Raw genomic sequence first — 22,695 nt, forward strand, 5'->3', positions numbered from 1 at the left:
ACTGAGTTATTAGCATAGTACGTGGTACGCTATGCATAATACAGTACATGAATGAAAAAAAAACACTTTCAGCAACGAGGATAGGCTAGCCTAGACAGTTAGTAATTAGTTAGCTAACGTACAGATAGCAGGTTCTTCATGCCGATGACGAAGCAAGTGTATCCAATGAGGCAGTCCCAGAGCCTGAGGATGTTTCGTACGGGCTGCATGAGCAGGCTGCCCCCGAACAGCATGAAGTAGAAGCAGGCTACAAGGTAGCCCAGGCAGAAGATGTTGATGCGGGTGGTGCCCGTGATGAAGATGAGGCACAACACTAGCCAGAAGAAGTAGCTGAACACAAAAACCTTGGCGATGTCCAGGTAGGACCTGAGGTAAGGAGAGACACATTCATATCCATATTACCATATGAGTGGTTCCAGGATTTGTTCCAGACCATGTGACCTAACAGGAAAAAACCCTAGTTGTAAAATGTACGTTTTCCTAATCAGGCCACGTTTCACGAAAACGATAAAGCAGTTGTCTAAAGCCCACGCTAGCTAAGAAAACCCTCTGACCTGCAGTGGAGGAAGTTGTTGACGGGAATGTATTGGTTGAAGGAGCGCGGGTCCAGGCTGCGGCTGATCTCCACGTTCTCCCCTGCCATGAGGCGCACGGCGGCACGGTTCTCCTCCTCAAACACCTGCCACTGCAGCGTGGAGCACAGCAGCAGGAGGTGGTCATCTGGACACACAGAAAAACAAAATGGCTGCCTTGTTCACTTATGTAGGAGTTACAGATTAATGGTGTATGAAGGGATTTACAGTACAGTCGTGGTCACATTTTTTTGAGAATTACACAAGTATTGGTCTTCACAAAGTTCGCTGCTTCAGTGTTATGAGATATTTTTGTCAGATGTTACTATGGTATACTGAAGTATAATTACAAGCATTCCATAAGTGTCAAAGGCTTTTATTGACAATTACATTAAGTTTATGCAAAGAGTCAATATTTGCAGTGTTGACCCTTCTTTTTCAAGACCTCTGCAATCCGCCCTGGCATGCTATCAATTAACTTCTGGTTCACATCCTGACTGATGGCAGCCCATTCTTGCATAATCAATGCTTGGAGTTTGTCAGAATTTGTGGGGTTTTGTTTGTCCACCCGCATCTTGAGGATCGACCACAAGTTCTCAATGGGATTAAGGTCTTGGGAGTTTCCTGGCCATGGACCCAAAATGTCGATGTTTTGTTCCCCGAGCCACTTAGTTATCACTTTTGCCTTATGGCAAGGTGCTCCATCATGCTGGAAAAGGCATTGGTCGTCACCAAACTGTTCTTGGATGGTTGGGAGAAGTTACTCTCGGAGGATGTGTTAGTACCATTCTTTATTCATGGCTGTGTTCTTAGACAAAATTGTGAGTGAGCCCACTCCCTTGGCTGAGAAGCAACCCCACACATGAATGGTCTCAGGATGCTTTACTGTTGGCATGACACAGGACTGATGGTAGCGCTCACCTTGTCTTCTCCGGACAAGGTGTTTTCCAGATGCCCCAAACAATCGGAAAGGGGATTCATCAGAGAAAATGACTTTACCCCAGTCCTCAGCAGTCCAATCCCTGTACCTTTTGCAGAATATCAGTCTGTCCCTGATGTTGTTCCTGGAGAGACGTGGCTTCTTTGCTGCCCTTCTTGACACCAGGCCATCCTCCAAAAGTATTCGCCTCACTGTGCGTGCAGATGCACTCGCACCTGCCTGCTGCCATTCCTGAGCAAGCTCTGCACTGGTGGTGCCGCGATCCCGCAGCTGAATCAACTTCAGGAGACGGTCCTGGCGCTTGCTGGACTTTCTTGGGCGCCCTGACGCCTTCTTCACAACAATTGAACCTCTCTCCTTGAAGTTCTTGATGATCCGATAAATGGTTGATTTAGGTACAATCTTACTAGCAGCAATATCCTTGCCTGTGAAGCCCTTTTTGTGCAAAGCAATGACGGCACGTGTTTCCTTGCAGGTAACCATGGTTAACAGAGGAAGACAATGATTTCAAGCACCACCCTCCTTTTAAAGCTTCCAGTCTGTTATTCTAGCTCAATCAGCATGACAGAGTGATCTCCAGCCTTGTCCTCGTCAACACTCTCACCTGTGTTAACGAGAGAATCACTGACATGATGGCAGCTGACCCTTTTGTGGCAGGGCTGAAATGCAGTGGAAATATTTTTTTGGGATTAAGTTAATTTTCATAGCAAAGAGGGACTTTGCAATTAATTGCAATTCATCTGATCACTCTTCATGACATTCTGGAGTATATGCAAATTGCCATCATCAAAACTGAGGCAGCAGACTTTGTGATTCTCAAAACTTTTGACCACAACTGTACACACTATATATAGTAGACAATGTCCTGAATCCTTGAGATATGCATGTAACTCTTACTTTCACATAAACCAAGAATGAATGCCAATGTGAGATTTCCACAGAATTGTTGAATTTGGTAATGGCTGGGATGAAGACAAACAGACTCACAGAGGATGAAGAAAGGGGCGGGACGCATGGCAAAGTCCGGCAAGTAAAGCCACTTGATGAGGTTGGAGGTCAAAGCCTGACTGGAGGTCCTCCATGGATAATCTGACAGAGAGAAGAGAAGATTGAGAAGTTACACTGAAAAAATATATAAACGCAACATGTCAAGTGTTGGTCCAATGTTTCAAGAGCTGAAGTAAAAGATCACAGAAATGTTCCATATGCACAAAAAGCTTATTTCTCTAAAATGTTGGGAACAAATTTGTTTACATCCCTGTTAGTGAGCATTTCTCTTTTGCCAAAATAATCCATCCACCTGACATGTGTGGCATATCAAGATGCTGATTAAACAGCATGATCATTACACAGGTGCACCTTGTGCTGGGGACAATAAAAGGCCACTCTAAAATGTGCAGTTTTGTCACACAACAAAATGCCACAGATGTCTCAAGTTTTGAGGGAGCGTGCAATTGGCATGCTGACTGCAGGAATGTCCACCAGAGCTGTTGCCAGAGAATGTAATGTTAATTTCTCTACCATAAGCCGCCTCCCAATGTCGTTTTAGAGAATTTGGCAGTACGTCCAACTGGCCTCACAACCACAGACTATCTGTATGGCGTCGTGTGGGCGAGCGGTTTGCTGATGTCAACTTTGGTGGTGGTGGGATTATGGTGGTGGTGCGATTATGATATGGGCAGGCATAAACTACGGATAACGAACACAATTGAATTTTATCAATGGCAATTTTTATGCACAGAGATACCGTGACGAGATCCTGAGGCTCATTGTCGTGCCATTCATCCGCCGCCATCACCTCATGTTTCAGCATGATAATGCACGACCCCATGTCGCAAGAATCTGTACACAATTCCTGCAAGCTGAAAATGTCTTCCATCGCCTGCAAACTCACCAGACATGTCACCCATTGAGCATGTTTGGGATGCTCTGGGTCGATGTGTACGACAGCATGTTCCAGTTCAAGCCAATATCCAGCTACTTCGCACAGCCATTGAAGAGGAGGGGGACAACATTCCACAGGTCACAATCAACAGCCTGATCAACTCTATGCGAAGGCGATGAGGCAAATGGTGGTCACACCAGATACTGACTGGTTTTCTGATCCGCACCCCTACCTTTTTCTTAAGGTATCTGTGACCAACAGATGCATATCTGTATTCCCAGTCATGTGAAATCCATAGATTGTAGCCTAATTTATTTATTTCAATTGACTGAACTATAACTCAGTAAAATCTTTGAAATTGTTGCATGTTGCATTTATATTGTTGTTCCACAAAGAGTCTCAGAGTAGGAGTGCTGATCTAGGATAGGTTTTGTCTTTTAGATCATAATGAATAAGATTGTATGGACAGATCCTATATCAGCACTCCTACTCTAAGACACTTTGTATATACGGGCCCTGAAAGTTACTCTGGTATAAGGCCTATGTAGTATGCAATCGTGTCACTCAAATCCTAATCACACTTCAACTATGGTGTAGAAGACGGTTCCCACTAAGCATTTACCGTCAGGCGATGCCATTTGGACGTCTTTTTTTGGTCCTATCCGGACCAACCAACAGAGTGACAAACCAACAGAGTCAGAAAATATGAGACTGTGGATTTTATAGGTATTTCTTTGGTGCGGCCCGGACCGGCCTTGATTTCAACGTCTACAGACGTTGATATTTGGTCCTGTCTGGACCGGATCAAATCTGAACCAATCATGGACGTCTATATTTGGTTCAGATTTGTTCCGGTCCGGAATGGCCTTGATTTGGCCCAAATATAGACATATATGATTGATCCAGTAGGGTGCTTGCTTTTCACTCCACGACCAGGATTTGTCATTCGCGACACTGGTGTCAGAAATGGGATGGCAGCCATGACCGTGAAACATCATGACTGGTAGCCTAAGCAATATGGTGGAATCTCCTTAAACTAACCCAGAATTCCACTGATCTTGCTTTTAGATTTGTGGGAAGTACTGTAGTGAACGGGTATAGGCCTACACTTCCCATTAAGCATTTACCGACGGTAAAGTCTTTTGGATGTCTATGTTTGGTTCAGATTTGGTCCGGTCTGGACCAGCCTTGATTTCAACGTCCACAGACGTCCGGTCCGGCCTATATTTGGTCCGGCCCGCACCGGACCAAATCTGAACCAATCACAGACATCTATGTTTCACAAGTTTGGACAGCACAGTACAGTACAGTAGAGCACAGCAAAGTACAGTACATTACAGTTCACAGCCCAGTAAAGAAAAGTAGAGTAAAGTACAGCACAGTAGAGTGCAGTAAAGTACAGTGTACTGTATTGTACCCTACTTTACTCTAATGTATTCTACTGAACTAAACTCTACTGTACTGTACCCTACTGAATAAAACGTGACTGTCCTGTATCGTACCATACTCTACTGTACTAAACTGCCATACTGTAATGTGATGTTCAAACTTGTGAAATATAGCCAAGACGTCTATGATTCATTCAGATTTGGATCTGAGGGGTTGGGTTAAATGTGGAAGACACATTTCAGTTGAATGCATTCAGATGTACAACTGACTAGGTATCCCCCTTTCCCTTTTCCTTTGCTCTGCACCGACCAATTTGTACTTGTTTGGGGGCGGAGCTCATTAGAATAATACTCAGCATGCTTTGCAAGTGTTTGTCTTTACATTTACATTTTGGTCATTCAGCAGATGTGACTGACAGTCAGAGCATTCAACTAAGGTAGATAAGCTACAACATATCACAGTCAAAGCAAGAAAATAAAAAAATCTGTAACCGTTACTGAGAATGTTATTATAGTTGAAGTGTTCTGTTGGTTCATTCTGTAAATTGGACTAATTTGAACATCATCGCTGCTAGTTTTAAAGCTTTTGAAAAAGCTAACATAAGTGCATGTGACAAATGGGAGTAATAATAAATAATCTGTTGCAATCTTCTTTTGGCTTGTCTTTCCTATATTATTGTGACATAATGCTTACTTCATTGAGAATGTATGTGCAGTTGACATTTATCCAAAGAATCAATGACTGAAAAATACATATTTTCAATGTCCGTTTAAGACGTATTTCTATTTATTTTTTAGTAATTGTATTCCCTTTTCGTGATATCTAATTGCGATCCCATTACGATCTTGTCTCATCGCTGCAACTCCCCAACGGGCTCGGGAGAGGCGAAGGTCGAGTCATGCGTCCTCCGAAACATGACCCGCCAAGCCGCGCTTCTTAACATCTGCTCGCTTAACCTGGAAGCCAGCTGCACCAACGTGTCGGAGGAAACACCGTTCAACTGACGACCGACGTCAGCTTGCAGGCACCCGGCCCGCCACAAGGAGTCGCTAGAGCGCGATGAACCAAGTAAAGCCCCCCCCGGCCAAACCCTCCCCTAACCCGGACGACGCTGGGCCAATTGTGCGCCGCCCTATGGGACTCCCGGTCACGGCCGGTTGTGACACAGCCTGGGATCGAACCCCAGACTGTAGTGACGCCGCAACACTGCGATGCCGTGCCTTAGACTGCTGCGCCACTCAGGAGGCCCCATAAGACGTATTTTCAACGTCCCAATAAGATGTCTCTATGATGTCCGGAAAATACATATTTTCAATGTCCTGAAAAGACACCTGAAAAGATGCCTTTTCAACATCCATTTACAACTTATTTTTTACGTTCTTATAAGACGTATTTTCAACATCCAGAAAATACATGTTCTAACCTTTCATTCAGCACCTGAAATGCACGTGATGTCAGCGTCATTTTGTCAGCGTCATTTTGCATTTTGCTTACTGGCTTATCTCCAGATATCTCTCCTTACCGACACAGAGAGCGGGAGGGATGCCGATACAGAGTAGGTACTGCAGCACCATGAGGCTTGCAGTGAAGCAGCAGTACTTAGGCCACACCTCCCCCATGGCTTTCCTGCGTCGTCGTGACAGAACGGCCATCAGAGCACAGGAGTGCAGAAGCGCGTAGAAATCCATCCGCTGGCCAATCACATTCACCGCCACCACAAAGCACACCTGAGGGACAGGAGGACATGATGAAACGACAAAAATGAAAACATATAGATAACTATAGATAACTTCCGAAACTGTACTAAAATTAAAACACTACAAATCTCAAATGGAAGTCTACAGTAAAAGAGGCTATTGCAGCCCTAATAATCGGTTGTAGCTACTGTACCTCCAGGCCAAACTTGTAGAAGAAGTAGTTGATGAAGTATTTGATGCAGGGCAGGATGCCGTGGTCCAGGTGCTGGCGTGTGATGCCCTGGAAGATGATGCTGAAGGTGGGGACCTTGAGGTTGTTGCGGAGGCGATAGTAGAGCTGGTGTCTATGGACCGTCACCTCAAACACCAGCAGCCCCAGCACCATCAGGTGGTTCTGACATCAAAGACAAACACAACCAAAGAACACTCAGACTACAGAACCATAGAACCACAGATCAATGAAGCTACCACACTAATAATAGAGAGGATATTCATTTATATGTGCCGTATTTACCAATATGCATTCATCTGTTATTAATATGCATATATCTCAAAATCTCTCTTTCAATTAATTTCATGGTTATATAGTGCATGGCATGATTGACAAATGACGTCGATATTACTAAATGACCACAGACACTGAATAAGAAGCTTGTCTTACCCTGAGACAGGGCAGGATCCTGTCTTCACACTTGCGCAGCGCTCCACACCATGTGGCTGGGTCAACAGGCTTCACATACAGCACAGACCTCCTCAGCAGCTCTGCCATGTTCCCCTCCAGCTCCAGCCCTGTCCCGTTAGCTGACACCAGGCTCTGACACACAGAGACACATACTACTGTAAATGTAGATAGTCACACGTACGCATGCACACACACACACACACACACACACACACACACACACACACACACACACACACATACAAACACACACACACACACACACACACAGTCACACACACAGTCACACGTACACACACACACACAGTCTATTGTCTCTAAAACATGACATAATCCCCTTGGGAGCCAACCATTACTGAGTATATATTGCTATGCCTGTGGAATAATTAGTGAATATTTGGTCAGTGTTTTGCATGCTAGCGGTAAGTGAACTCACAGCAGTGCAGTTGGAGGAGTACTCCAGAGGTTTGATGACCTTGAGCTGGTACAGCATCTTACACACCACCATGACACAGGCCCAGACTGAGGACACACTGGAGGCGATGGGACGGAGCCGGGGGAAGGGCAGGGCGAAGGTCCACAGAACCAGGAACAGGAAGTTCATCAGGGACACCTGGGGCACAAAGTAAAAAGAAGGAAAACAAATGCTTTATGCAGACCCCCTACACTGCATAACATATTATGTGGTAAAATCAGGGCAGTGTAAATGCAGTAATGCAATATAAAAGGTACTATAAATGGGGTCAAGGTACAATGAGAATGTGGAGTTCCAGGGTCACGTAAAGACATCTGACCTCTTGTAGGGACACCCAGATGATGCCGGTGGAAACAATCTTGAGGCTGTGAACCTCCAGCAGCCTCCAGCCCATCTCCTGAGCCCGCTGGAACGCAACCAGAGTCTGGAACAGCAGCAGGCTGGCCCGGTCCACTATCAACCCCCATTGGGTCAGATACTCCTCTGGGGGACCTATCGGACACAACAAGGACATCAGACTCAGATATAAGATCTGATATGCTGTGCTAGATTTCACAGACTGTTTTGTTTATGTGGCATATTTGTTTGTATTGTCTATGTGCTGTTAAAATGTACTTTCATACAATAAATTAGAATCTGAATCTCAGAGTCTCAGTGGCACACACCTGTTCCCTTCTGCTCCTCCTCCGGTTTCTCTGATGAGGCAGACAGTCCATCACTGTCCAAGGTGTCCTGACTCCCCACACGTTCTGACTCCCCATTCATCTGCTCACTCTGCTCCTTCGCCATCCTAGCAGAAAGAGGGTAGGCAAGTCCATCATGGATTTAGTCATTTTAATACCTTATACTGTATAATAACATTATATAAGATGCAATACATGGTCTTTTTTCATCCATGTAAAGGAAGAAAGTGTATTAAGAATGTACCGTTTCTGTAACTTTTCAATGTTTTCTTTAATTCTGAGGAAAAATAAACATCAGTTAAACATTGCACTTACAGTGGCAAAAATGCTAACATTCCATGAAATTATCTGAAAAAGATTTCATTTAAATTACTCAGAATTGATGACGGACTGATGGAATGAAATGATATATCTGCACACTCAAAATGGTGGCTGCTTTCTCTGTATAATAATGCCAACATATTATCATAACATGAGATTAACATATTTTTACACTCCTTACTTTGAATTTTGCGTAACTAAGGTTGTTTAAGATGACTGAAACACTGAGCAAACCACTGTGTGAAGCATGCCATTCATGGAGACAAAAAAGCAGCTCTTACATGTCAGCTATCACATTGACTGAGTTCCTCAGCTCTTCCTCTCTAGGTGAAGAGATGGACAGAATGGATGAGACACAACAACATAGAGATGGGGGGAGAACGACAGACAGCTTGTTTTTCCACAAAAAAAGGAAAGAACACCCCAGCAAATATTAAACTCATGATTTGGACCAATCAGATCCTTACATTTTCAATATCTCTCTGCAGCACAGGAGGTTGGTGGCATCTTAACTGGGGAGGACGGGCTCGTGGTAATGGCTGGACCCGCATAGGTGGAATGGTATCAAATACATCAAACACATGGTTTGATGCCATTCCATTCGTGCCGTTCCAGACATTATTATGAGCAGCGTCCACTGCTCTGGAGATGATACTGATAACGCCATTGTGCATCTTTTTTTAATGAAGAAAATGTATTATGTCTCTAAAAAGACCAGTTGACATGAAAGGAACACGTTAATGGACTAACAGTTCCCTCCTCCCTGATATAAAGCACATTATCCCAGTGGTTGCGATCAGGTTAGCTGTTCCACCTGGTTTGTCCGTGGTGGACAGGTACGTTGTCCAGGTTGGTGAGATCCAGGAAGTCCTGGTTGAAGTAGTGAAGCTGCAGGATGCAGGCCAATAGGAAGGCTGCAGGGAGGAGGATCCGAGCAAACAGCTCCACAGTATCATACTGCTCCAACCCGAGATCACGCAGACTAGAGGACAGAGCGGGACAGCGACAGCACTGAGTGTACAGATGTAGGATCTTAATTTGAGCCAGTTTGCTACAGCAGGAAAATAATCCTGCCGCAACAGGAAATGTGAATTATTATGTGGATTATAATGAATGGACACTTTTTGTAGGGGTTGATACATTTTTCTTAACATTTCAAGTCTGACATTTCAAAGTGGAAATGACAAACTTAAGAAGCCATTTTAAAACTAAAGTACACTACAAGTTTGCATTTCCTGCTGTGCAGGAAGATTCTCAGCAACAAAAGAGTGATCAAATTAAGATCCTACTACATCTGTATAAGAATAACTTAGTCACAGTATGCAAAGACACTGTGAAGTTCAAATGTTCCTTAACCATGCATCATCAGGGAGACTTCTAGACATAGGGTACAAGATATGAGGAATTTCGGGCCAATGAATGAATGAATGAATCAATTAACAATGTAGTACGTCAAAGTCTTGGGACAACTACAACAATACGGAGGCATACGCAGCATTGTGAATGTACAGGGTTGGCCACAGTGCCACCATGCACACTCACCCTTCCTCAGACATGCCCATGATCTGTCTGAAGAGGCCAGAGACGGTCTTGAACTGGTACATGTAGATGGCAATCAGGACCATCATGGAGTAGCCTACCACCACCGCCCAGAAGTACTTCAGTACTCGCCTCCACACGTCACAACGGATCTGAGGAACGGTAACATAGATGCCATGATGCTAATCAGGTCAAATCACTATGAAATGTGCCTAGTAACTGAGGGAAATCAGAGGGATCGGTTGATCTATAGGGAGCAATATTAACATTGAAAATACGTTATTTTATAAAGATCAACCGAACCCTCTGATTTCCCTCGGTCATATGACAACAGGCGACCACAAAACAAGTTGCCTTTTCACACCCATCTATCATCACTGTCTTCAAATATTAATTTCACATTCACAATTTATTTCCATAATAATACCTACATCTTTTACTAAATTGCTGTTTTTGTGCATAATGTTTCCACCTCCATGTTTGATGGTGGGGATGGTGTTCTTGGGGTCATAGGCAGCATTCCTCCTCCTCCAAACACGGCGAGTTTAGTTGATGCCAAAGAGCTCCATTTTGGTCTCATCTGACGACAACACTTTCACCCAGTTCTCCTCTGAATCATTCAGATGTTCATTGTCAAACTTCAGACGGGCATGTATATGTGCTTTCTTGAGCAGGGGGACCTTGTGGGCGCTGCAGGATTTCAGTCCTTCACGGCGTAGTGTGTTACCAAATGTTTTCTTGGTGACTATGGTCCCAGCTGCCTTGAGATCATTGACAAGATCCTCCCGTGTAGTTCTGGGCTGATTCCTCACCGTTCTCATGATCATTGCAACTCCACGAGCTGAGATCTTGCATGGAGCCCCAGGCCGAGGGAGATTGACAGTTATTTTGTGTTTCTTCCATTTGCGAATAATCGCACAAACTGTTGTCACCTTCTCACCAAGCTGCTTGGCGATGGTCTTGTAGCCCATTCCAGCCTTGTGTAGGTCTACAATCTTGTCCCTGACATCCTTGGAGAGCTCTTTGGTCTTGGCTATGGTGGAGAGTTTGGAATCTGATTGATTGATTGCTTCTGTGGACAGGTGTCTTTTATACAGGTAACAAGCTGAGATTAGGAGCACTCCCTTTAAGAGTGTGCTCCTAATCTCAGCTCGTTACCTGTATAAAAGACACCTGGGAGCCAGAAATCTTTCTGATTGAGAGGGGGTCAAATACTTATTTCCCTCATTAAAATGCAAATAAATGTATAACATTTTTGACATGCGTTTTAATTTGTTGTTATTCTGTCTCTCACTGTTCAAATAAACCTACCATTAAAATTATAGACTGATCATTTCTTTGTCAGTGGGCAAACGTACAAAATCAGCAGGGGATCAAATACTTTTTTTCCCTCACTGTATGTGAATCAACAGCGCTGCTAGCACTGATAAACAAGAGGTTCATATTGGCTTTCTTACAGTATGTGTGCTGTGAGGTCGTAGCTAGGCCATTAGGCTACTGTAAGTGGTCAGCGCTAAAAGATCAGCGGAAATACAAGATAATATAATAATAATATAATAATATGTCATTTAGCAGACGCTTTTATCCAAAGCGACTTACAGTCATGTGCGCATACATTTTTACGTATGGGTGGTCCCGGGGATCGAACCCACTACCCTGGCGTTACAAGCGCCATGCTCTACCAATTGAGCTACAGAGGGGAAGGGAAGGGAAACCAGGAAAACGGCAGCAGAAATGTTTTTTTGTCTGTGTTTACGAGGTAGGATCAATATTCATAACGGGAGCTCTATTGATAAGAGTTTAGAGCCTTGGGCTGTTGTTGAGGTCTTGGCTGCAAGGCCGGGCGGTAAATGTGTCATACCAATAGTGAGGTCAGTGATAAGATATTTACATAGTCAGGGTCTGAGATTCATCTTTTGGTCCACCCACTAACATGGCTATTGAATGACATAATCTTATCTTTCACCGAGTAAAAACCAAATTTCCTTCCCTTCTGAATAACATCATACTGTTAATAGCGTCTCGTATGTGTGATTTTCCATTTACATTTTAGGGGACGCTTTTATCAAGAGCGACATACAGGAGCAATTAGGGTTAAGTTCCTTGCTCAAAGGCACATCGACAGATTTTTCACCTAGTCGGCTCAGGGATTCGACATTTCGGTTACTGGCCCAATGCTCTTAACCGCTAGCCTACCTGCCACCCTGAGATGTGTGCTATCTGGGGGAGTTAAGTAATTTCCGTTGTTCACTGTGACATGGACAGTAAAGTTGTATTGTACATTGTATATCATGTGCAGCATACACAGCACCACTGATATCCACTACAACACAATCTAGGAGTCATATATATGAGGCCCACCTGGTAGAGGGCAACACAGAAGAGGAACAGCACGATGTAGAGGATCTTGTAGACCATCACCTTCCCAGAGAAGCTGACCACAAAGAACATGTAGCAGCAGAACAGGATCCAGTACTTCACCAGGGTTCCTTTGACCGCTGAACCCAGCATCTCCATTATGGGGGAGGTTTCACCTTCATCCGCTGAGGGAGAGGAGGAACACAATGTAGAACATGTCACCATACCTGGGTCAAGGTTCAAACACCTATGGCTTAGAGGGCACTGTTAAGTGAAACATGTTATAAACACCTGGGTACAATAACATTTCCATTTCTAATGCATTTGATCATTGTAACTGTATTAGAGAATGTGACTTTATCAATGTAAAGCCATAAAGTATGCATATAAAGAGAGGAGTCCATACGTGGGAGTACTTTCACTTCATCCAGAGACTCGTCAGACTCCTTGAGATCCTGCTCTTCCTGTTTCTCCTTCAGTTGTTGGCGGAACAGTAGCCAGAAGCTGAAGGCGTAGAACACCTTGCCTCCCAGGTGGATGCAGGGTGCTGGGTACGTGGCCATGTCAAAGTCCACCAGCACGGCATGTGGCAGGCCAGGGTACAGCTCGTCCTGCCGCAGCCTCAGGCCGCTTAGGAAGGCGAGCAGCAACAGCAAGGTGCCGTACACCGCCAGGAAGGGAGCGCTCATCATGGCGTAGCGCCGACGGTCACGCATCATCCAGATCACACACGACCACACCAGCAGGGCGAACGTCAGCCAGCTGTTATAGGTGATGCTCCACACCTGAGGGGTTGAAGGAACACAGGAGGCACGCCACACATCTTATAGTCATACCCACGTTTATGTTCAAAGATTGCAAGGTAATGTAAAGGTCATTTATTTCAATTCAGTTTGACTTTGAAATGATTTTTTTTCAGGGAGTTAATTGTTCAATTACTAATGTCTACACCAAAACTTTAATACCGTCATAGAAATAAAGTGGTTTACCATCATGATGATGAGTGCGCTGACATAGCTGTGCTTCATGATGAACAGGCCAAACAAAGCCAGTCCACTGGGGCCAGGAGGGGTGGGCACATTATCTTCCTCGCTCATAGACACCTCACTCCTCTCCTCGTTCATAGACACCTCACTCCTCCCCTCGTTCATAGACACCTCACTCCTCTCCTCGTTCATAGACACCTCACTCCTCTCCTCGTTCATAGACACCTCACTCCTCTCCTCGTTCATAGACACCTCACTCCTCCCCTCCCTCATAGACACCTCACTCCTCCCCTCGTTCATAGACACCTCACTCCTCTCCTCGTTCATAGACACCTCACTCTTCCTCTCCCTCATAGACACCTCACTCCTCCTCTCCCTCATAGACACCTCACTCCTCCCATCGTTCATAGACATCTCACTCCTCCTCTCCCTCATAGACACCTCACTCCTCCTCTCCCTCATAGACACCTCACTCCTCCCCTCCCTCATAGACACCTCACTCCTCCCCTCGTTCATAGACACCTCACTCCTCTCCTCGTTCATAGACACCTCACTCTTCCTCTCCCTCATAGACACCTCACTCCTCCTCTCCCTCATAGACATCTCACTCCTCCTCTCCTTCTCTTCCTCACTACTCTCTTTAACCTCCTCCGAGTCTGAGAGAGGAAAACAGCAGAAGATGGAGTTTAGGAAAGTTTCTATACCATATAATTGTCATATTTTAAGGCTGTGTTGTATCAGTTTCTATACTAGTGATGAAAATGTATTCAATATTAAATTCCTACCATTTAGTCATGACTGAGTAAGATCAAAATATCCAGGTGGATATAAAAAAGACTTCCCATAAGTTAAACCATTCGTCTAGAACCTAACATTTTGGTAATGCTACCAAATAATAGACCTTGGAGTGTATTTGACTTGGACATTGACAAGGCTTGCAGGTACATACCTTGTGAGGGTGACAAGTCTATTTCTTCATATTGTGGTGGAGGCCAGCAGTTTGTATACCCTACCCCTGGCCCTCCGAGCAGTGACCCCACCTCCTGTCCTCTCAGATCATGCCATGAGCTGCTCATCAGTAAGACCATTGGCTGCAGAGGAAAAACAGTTCATTAGGAATTTTGGCTTTGAAGAAAAGTGATGCGCACCAAATGTACAGTATCTAACCAGACATGTAAAGTCCCTTTAAGGTAGTTATAACAACAACACATTGGGAGAGCAGAATGTACCTCCTGCATCTCCTCATCTGGCATATAAATTTCATCATCCGTACTGGTCAGTAGCTGCAAAAGAGAAAGAAAGATAATTGTTCAAGAAATCTGTAGAAAATCATGATGGTAAAACTACAGGAGGCTAGATTGTGATAGCTGTAGAAGAAAAATAGAACTTTAGTAGATTTCAACACCTCCAGTCTGTCTCCTGAGATGAATAAGATATTGGAGAAGCTGTGGGGATTCTCAGGGATTTCTACTGGACTCTCAGACTTCACCAGAGTATCCTTGCAGAAATACACAGACAGCACCATGAAATAACTGACACACAATTAACACTTCCAATAAAGGATAAACCCACAGTTTTATTTAACCCACAAGTCATCGGTTGCGTCTGACATGGCACCCTATTCACTATAAAGAGCCCTACCCCATATCCAGTAGTGCACTATATAGGGAATAGGGTTACATTTCAGACGCAGCCATTTACTATTAAGGTCTTAGTTGCGTTAGAGTCTCAGTCTAGGTAAAGTACCTCTTCTTCAGTGATGTAGACCCACTTGTGCAGCAGAGCCACCATTGTGTAATAGAGGAGCAGCAGCACAATGGGGTTGGTGAAGACAGGCCAGCTGACATCTGCCTGCAGACCCAGACTGTATGGCTCCGTCTCATTGGTCCAGATGAACGCTGTCATACCAAACAGCCTGAACAAAACCAGAGGGTGATTAATCTCTTGGGACAGACTACGTAAACATAAATGGTACCGTAGATCTGTCATGATACATCAGGATGTGTGAGATAACGAGCAGGATTAGTTCCAGTGCTTCAGACAAATCACGATTTCCCAGGTGTTAGCATCCTTCAAATTCCGGAAGGGGAGGGGACATTTGGCCCATAGACTTGCTCGCTCTTCGTTCCGGTTCCGATCTCTTCTCTTAACACATATGGACCCAGAACTTAATCAACATTCACAGTAGATAGATCAAGTCTATACTGAAATTTGAAGATGGGCATGTATCAGTTTATGACATTTAACAATGATTTGTGTATGTCTGTGTCCAGTGTAATAGAGTGTGTAATTATGTTGTATATGTCTGTGTCCAGTGTAATAGAGTGTGTAATTATTTTGTATTTCGACAAGTATTAATAAATTCAATCCGTTTTTCAGTGGCTGTATTTCAGCCGGCAAACCAATATCGTTAAAAGGACAGTGTGTATCTGTACAGTCAGCGTCCAGCCAGTGTCCAGCGTTGCTACATCCTGGTCCTGTGACCCTACCTGGCGTAGATGTCCTGTGGAGGTACGATCTGTTGGGCCAGGGGCAGCTGGTACAGGTAGAGGCTCAGCAGGTGACCGGCGCTGAATATAGCCATCATCACACAGAGGGTACTGAAGAACAGCAGACTGAGGGAACGGAGTAACACCCACCACCACACCAGGCCCAGGAACGTCCCGAAATACACCGCCGAGGTCAGGGAGGGCATGGCAATGCCTGGTACAGAGGGAAGAGGACCAGAAAGGAGAAGATTATAGTAGTGTGCGGGAGCAGATAGTAAATGTGTCTTATTTTGGCTGAGCTAGACAGCGGAGAATGCTGAGCCAATGCAAGACTTTAAGTCTGGCACGCAAGACTAGTACATGAGAGTCCAAAGTGACAGCCTTCTGAGATGTACCTGCCAACCCCAGTAGTATGGTGACCACTACTTTCCCTGCTGTGTTCATGATGGCAGACAGCAAGAGGCGCAGTCCAAGGGCAAATGAAATGAACTTCTGGACAAACTGAGGAGGGGTTGCTGGCGCCGCTGTGATTTCATCTGAGCTGTCATAGGACGAGCCATCTGTGACATCACTCCCATCTTCAGACTCTGAGTCGGACATCTCCACATTCTGCTTTGTCGAAAGAGCACAAGTTTGATGGACAAGAAGTTGGTGTGTTTCATAACTCTATTTTGCTTTATAACAGATTCAACCTGAAGGAGGTCCATGCTCAAACCACTAGAATAGAGGTGCTGACATACTGCATGAGAAGGTGAGGCACCCCACCTTCACATTCTTCAAATCCTTTAGAACATCTCGCCATGTTTGATGTACATTTCTAAAGCGCTCATGTAAAACAATAATGGTAAAACTATACTGTTAATTGAACAAAAGTGGCAGATGAAATTGGCCATGTGGATACCTCAGGGTCAGAGGGTTTGATACAGTTCTCGTGGACATTAAGTTGGGGCGCGGGGCGTAGCAGCTTCCTGACCAGGCAGAGTATGAAGAGCCCAGACAGGAAGAGACCCAGATCAGGGGCTAAGAGACGCAAAATGTCCCCTGCATCCACCAAACTGAACCTGGGGACATAACACAAGACAATCTGATGAACAACACCTGCATTAGAAACAACACCAAAGTCTGCTTTAAAAAAGTAAAGAAAATGTGGCCCTACCGTACAATGCCCAGATGGTAGAGAACATTTTCCCAATATTCGTTCTCTGTTGAACAACACAAATATTTCAGATAGAAATCAAGTCTAGTCTTATCAGCAAAATGCCAAAGCAACATCCACCCTCATCAAATGTTAATTGAATGAGTAAGTAATACGTTCATTATACTCTCCATGTATTGAAATGCTAAAACAAACTACTTCTGCCTCTATTTTAGGTGGTGTTCAGCAGCACCTCTGAGTAGTCTGTTGTTAGTGGCTCAGTGAGCTGATAGAGGCTGGTGTTATTATATTATTATTATTTATTGATTATTATTATTATTATTATTATTATTATTATGTTATCTTACCATACTGAGGTACGTAGGCAAAAGTGATCTGCATGAAACACTGGAGAGCCAGAAACGTCACGCTGGTAGAACAGATGAGCAGCAGGAACGTCCCTGTTTTTCCTTCAGAAATACAAGACCAGAGACACAGATTAACAGAGGTAGAATAGAATATATTTGCCATTTTTGTGAGAAACAAAACCTATTTCTTCCTTCCAACACCTCGAAGACACATACAAGGCATTCAGATCAGCCACTCTGTTTTGTGTTGTCATCCATAGGGGGACCACTACATGTAATTAGGCTGTTACTTTTTGTGGCTTTTTTTCTACTCCATTTCCCCCTATCTTAATGGCTGAGGATAGTGGTGGAGTCTACTGTGGCAATGCAGATCCCATTTGTCTGTACTTACAGATAGTGAGCTGTGCATGGCTTCAATATGTAAATATATATTCTAGTTTGGTTTTTAATCGAAGGAAATGGAAAACAAGAACATGTTACAGGAAAATAACATAAATGTTTCTAAGTATGACTCTGGCTCGCACAAGCCACTTTTACTTCTAAATATGAGGGTCACCGGCATCATCTCATGTCTCGTTTCATGATGGGCATATGGACAACATGGAGTTTTTTTTTGTCCCAAAAAATATAGGGTGCTTGCTAAAATTATGATAAAGAGGGGATGTCCACTCACTGTCTTGCTCCTCCCAAACTTGATCTTTTAATAAAGCTTTGGTGATTCATATTTATTTCAAGCAGTCTCATGAGCCAATCCGTTTATTGATAGGCTGCTATTTGGCGAATGCGTTGGGCAGGACAAAAAAAACATAGCCTTCATTGAGGGGAGGAGATGCTTGGTTTTTAATAAACGAAAAACAAGCGATCATTTTTTTGGAACAACAACAATATTTCTAAATAGGATGGGGTCAGAAGCATGATATTATAAATTGCATCTCTTGTTCCATGGCACTGTGTGCACAGGCATGTTTAACCAAAATACTAGGCTTCTGTCAATTGTATCATTCATTGCCTATGTGCGAGGCACATTCTCAAAAAAATCTGCTGTTGATATGGCATTATTGGATGACTGAATAGTTTGGAGGAGCGCGTCTTTGGAGAGGTGCTTTTTGAAAATGGGGATGGATTGTCTAATTTAACTAGCGAAATGAAGTATGCAGGTATGTGAATTGTGAAGCATAAAAAAGCCTGAGGACAAAAAAACTCCAAAATATTTCAAGGCCCCCTCAGTAGACCATTTAAAACCCCTTTATTTATAGGCTACTTGGCTAATGCATGGCCAGCATAAAAAGACGCACATATGCCAAGCTGTTAACCAGCTTTGATTACCGGGAGGGTAGGCTATGCTTGGTTTTTAATGAAATTAAATGAAATGGGGGGAAACCAATCGTTTCTTTATGTTTTTTAAATACCAGATTCACGGCACAAAAGGCACATCTCTCATTCCAAGGGCACAGTGCATCCCGGCAGGATAGGCTTCGCTTCTGTTCTCAAAATCCATGCCATTAGCAACTGCGTTACTGTTAAGACCTGCTTTTGGGCGGGTCTTAAAACTTCCCTTTAGCGCTGCATGAAAATGCCACGTTTGTGGTTGTTTTTAAGGAACCTCAAATATTGCCACCCCTCCCACCTCAGGTTAAGTGAGCTAATGTTAGACAGGTAAATTGCCTGGCATAAGGGGTGGAAAATGCCAGTGCGCCAGTTTTTACATGACGAAATTGCAAACTAACCTGCTTTTGACACTTCCGCCTCCTAAGCGCCAGCTGAAAATAGAGCCCTTTGTGTCTTACAAGCAGTTTCTGTGATCAATCGTCTACTAAAGTAGCCAACATGGAACTGGATTCGCCTGAACAGCAGGACAAACGCAATCAAAAAGAAAACACTTGTACTTAAAGGAAAATACCACTCAAAACGATCTTTTGGTATTCCTTTCATTAGTCCACTGTTGATACAGTCCCAATTTATTTTTGCCTGTCAGCAATCATGTTTTCAAGATAGCCTATAGAACTTTCAAAAATACAGCAAGTGACACAGTATCATGCGTTTTGATGTAGTGTAAAGTAACTAAGTCGTTTTTTGTAGTACTTTACTTTACTATTTATACTTTTAACAACTTTTACTTTTACTCCACTACATTCTTAAAGAAAATATGTACTTTTTACTCCCATACATTTTGCCTTACACCCCAAAATATTTGTTACGTTTCGAATGCTCAGGCAGGACACCAATATGGCCCAATTCACACAAATATCCATATAACATGTTATCATCCCAACTGCCTCAGATCTGGCAGACTCACTAAACAAAAATACTGCATTTCTAAATGATGTCTGAGTGTTGAAGTGTACCTCTGGCTGTCCATACATTTTAAAAACAAGAAAATCATGCCCTCTGGTGTGCGTAATATAAGGAATTTGATATATAGCATTTAATTTTACTTTTTACTTTTACTCAAGTATGACAATGAGTACTTTTTCCATCACTGGCATTTTGCATCATATGATACAAAACACATAATGTGACACTTTCTGTATTTTGAAAGCTATATATCTTGAAAACTTGATTGCTGACATGCAAAATATTTTGGGACTATATCAACAATGGTTTAATGAAACAAATACCAAAATATAATTTTTTGAGTGGTATTTTCCTTTAAGAAACACAGTTGGTTTCAGTTTGTGTGTATATTGAATAGATACCATATCAATGAAGGCAAATATTCCTGATGCGCTGTGAAATATGTATGTATTTTCTGTAGTAAGGCAGTATTCTTGAAATGTTTACATTTCATCTACAGCTACACGCCAATAACAGAAACAGAGCAGTAAGACAGCAGGGGAATTAAAAAGAGGCTGAACGCCATAATTAAGAAATAGGAGTGAAAACAAGGCCTGGTGGAATGGTGCAGCATAAGCTGAGCCAGCAAATGGTTGTCTGATGCCCAGGTTTTTACTAAAAGCTTTTCCTCATTTCTGCCCTCCCAAGTAAAGGCCGGTCAATTCTGCTTCAGTATGATGTGTTTCATCTCTGCACCATCCCCCGGCCACTCAAGCCAGGGGTGATATCATATTAGCGAGACGAAGAGATGGATAAGGTTCTATGAGGATTCGAAGAGAAAAGAGCAAACAGTCCAGCATGCAACAAAACCATCTTACAAAAGCTGACACCACAACTTTTAATTCCACTATGTAATTAGTAGGTTATACATAATAGATAAGACCATATCGGCCATATCCCTTTACAAAGTACATGACCAGTCCTTTAATTCATCAACTTTACTGATCAATATAAAATAGAATGGACATGTTGTATGTTGATCAATATGAGTTGATGAATCACACACACACACACACACACACACACAGGTCATCAGTGGTCGTCAGTTCCCACATTCCATGGCTGAAGTCAAACATCATCAGCATTAAATGTCATGGCCTTGATTAACACTATTATAGCTTAGAATAAAATACCTTGTAACTTTGGAATAAAATACCTTGTAACTTGGAATAAAATACCTTGTAACTTGGAATAAAATACCTTGTAACTTGGAATAAAATACCTTGTAACTTGGAATAAAATACACCCTATTCTTTATCGTCTACTACTGTACTTGGGGTGCCATTTCCAACCCAGTGGTGTTCCTCTGAAGTCTTACCTTGCATGGAGGTGAGAGAGGGGTTTGGCAGCAGGGGAAGGGTGAGTAAGAAAAGGAAATACACCACAGACAGACCATTGTAACGGAATGATGACGCTACGGAGAGAAAACAAAGATTTTACATTTATGTTAATCTGAATATAATATCGAGGTATAATTTTCATTTCTTGTCTTTGATGCTGTATTTTATGAGATTTTTCATTATGTTGAGTCCATCCTTCTGAAAATCAAAATAAATAGAGTTGAAAGAGAGCTGCTAGAAACAAATAGCCTACAGTATTATCCATCAAAGAGAAAAGGCATTGGTAATAAAATGCTATGATCCATTGCACCTGCTAATTCAAAATGCATTAGTGTTGGACTGAACAAAACTCCATCACACAGTAAACAAGTAACTAGCTAAAAAAAATTATGCGGCTTCTTGGACCAACAATGGCAATGAAACTGACAACAAAATCAGGTATCATAGTTTTTACTTTGTTAATCTTTTACCAATACAAAACACTCAAATAAAGGAAAGTATAATTTAACGATTATTGTATTTCTTTCTTATTGAAATTACTTGAAATCTTGATTTTCTTTACCTAATTGTGAAGTAGAAAATTAGAATACTTACTGAATGTAATGACACCTTAACATGTAAAATATGTCTTACATTTTACAATACAATAAACATACTATTCAACAACTAAAATATTTTATTTCCCATTACAGTTTTACAGTACAACTTACTCAATTACTGCATGATCACAATATTACAACGTTTCTGTGTCCACTCAAATAATTCCCATCAGGGGAAACAAGACATAGTTGATTAATCTGCATATTCCCCCAAACAACAATTTTTTTTGTTTTCTGTAAAGCATCCAAAATGGTGCTTCTAGCAATATTATTTGATCACTTTACAAAGGCAGAATCTCTCAATATCACTGTAAAAGTCACTACTATGACCTCAATAACTAACACGTCCACAGTCCTGCTGTATTGGTGCCTGACACTTGAATTATTACCGTACATTCTTCCAGCCCCATAAGAATAAAATGTAAAAGAAAGGTCAACTTACCTGCAAGCAGAAGAAGAGGTAGAACTAAGTTATAGAGCATCCCCACCACAATATCCCCTGCCATGTCTCCTTAGCGTGTGAGAGACACCCAGCCCTCTGAAGACAGTCTACTCTCTGGGCTGCCTGTGGTTGCAGGTAACTCCCATCTGTTCATACATCTATCTCCCTAGACCAGGCACAATGATACACTGGAAGAATGATCCCACTCAGTGGTCCTGAATAAGAGGTCTTGTCAAAATGAAAGAAAGTTCCAAGACAAGAGGAGCGAAAACCAAATGGTGTTTCCTTGGTTTTGGATGCAGATGTGTGTGACTCCCTCTCTATCTAATTTCTCTTTCTCTCTCTTATCTCCCCCAACCCCCCCTGATAAGGAGGGAGGCTCCAATAGGAACCATAGGAATCTCTATAGAGGACTTATGATGAAGTTGTCCAAGAGCCCTGGAGTCCGCAGTGTCATTAGG

The 22,695-nt window shown here is 42.9% G+C and overlaps 1 protein-coding gene across 1 annotated transcript in view; it reads right to left on the reverse strand.

The window, feature by feature from the left end:
• LOC311147610 (piezo-type mechanosensitive ion channel component 2-like) overlaps positions 1-22,298 on the reverse strand; it is a gene marked incomplete at both ends in the record, with an annotated part of 36,449 nt that extends 14,151 nt beyond the window's left edge. The window contains 26 exons of the mRNA XM_084184349.1: positions 123-366; positions 555-720; positions 2,500-2,601; positions 6,309-6,513; positions 6,677-6,877; positions 7,145-7,297; positions 7,602-7,778; positions 7,960-8,132; positions 8,306-8,430; positions 8,568-8,600; positions 8,926-8,967; positions 9,459-9,626; positions 10,187-10,335; positions 12,545-12,726; positions 12,948-13,326; positions 13,531-13,903; positions 14,536-14,618; positions 14,757-14,810; positions 15,274-15,442; positions 16,017-16,230; positions 16,412-16,625; positions 16,918-17,077; positions 17,173-17,218; positions 17,520-17,621; positions 21,172-21,267; positions 22,235-22,298. Coding sequence (XP_084040475.1) covers positions 123-366; positions 555-720; positions 2,500-2,601; positions 6,309-6,513; positions 6,677-6,877; positions 7,145-7,297; positions 7,602-7,778; positions 7,960-8,132; positions 8,306-8,430; positions 8,568-8,600; positions 8,926-8,967; positions 9,459-9,626; positions 10,187-10,335; positions 12,545-12,726; positions 12,948-13,326; positions 13,531-13,903; positions 14,536-14,618; positions 14,757-14,810; positions 15,274-15,442; positions 16,017-16,230; positions 16,412-16,625; positions 16,918-17,077; positions 17,173-17,218; positions 17,520-17,621; positions 21,172-21,267; positions 22,235-22,298 — 4,074 coding nt within the window. The remainder of the gene's footprint in view (positions 1-122; positions 367-554; positions 721-2,499; positions 2,602-6,308; positions 6,514-6,676; positions 6,878-7,144; positions 7,298-7,601; positions 7,779-7,959; positions 8,133-8,305; positions 8,431-8,567; positions 8,601-8,925; positions 8,968-9,458; positions 9,627-10,186; positions 10,336-12,544; positions 12,727-12,947; positions 13,327-13,530; positions 13,904-14,535; positions 14,619-14,756; positions 14,811-15,273; positions 15,443-16,016; positions 16,231-16,411; positions 16,626-16,917; positions 17,078-17,172; positions 17,219-17,519; positions 17,622-21,171; positions 21,268-22,234) is intronic.
• Between the last annotated feature and the right edge of the window lie 397 nt (positions 22,299-22,695).

The sequence above is a fragment of the Coregonus lavaretus genome (genome assembly GCF_964263955.1).
Source record: "Coregonus lavaretus genome assembly, chromosome: 20".
Taxonomy (NCBI): Eukaryota; Metazoa; Chordata; class Actinopteri; order Salmoniformes; family Salmonidae; genus Coregonus; species Coregonus lavaretus.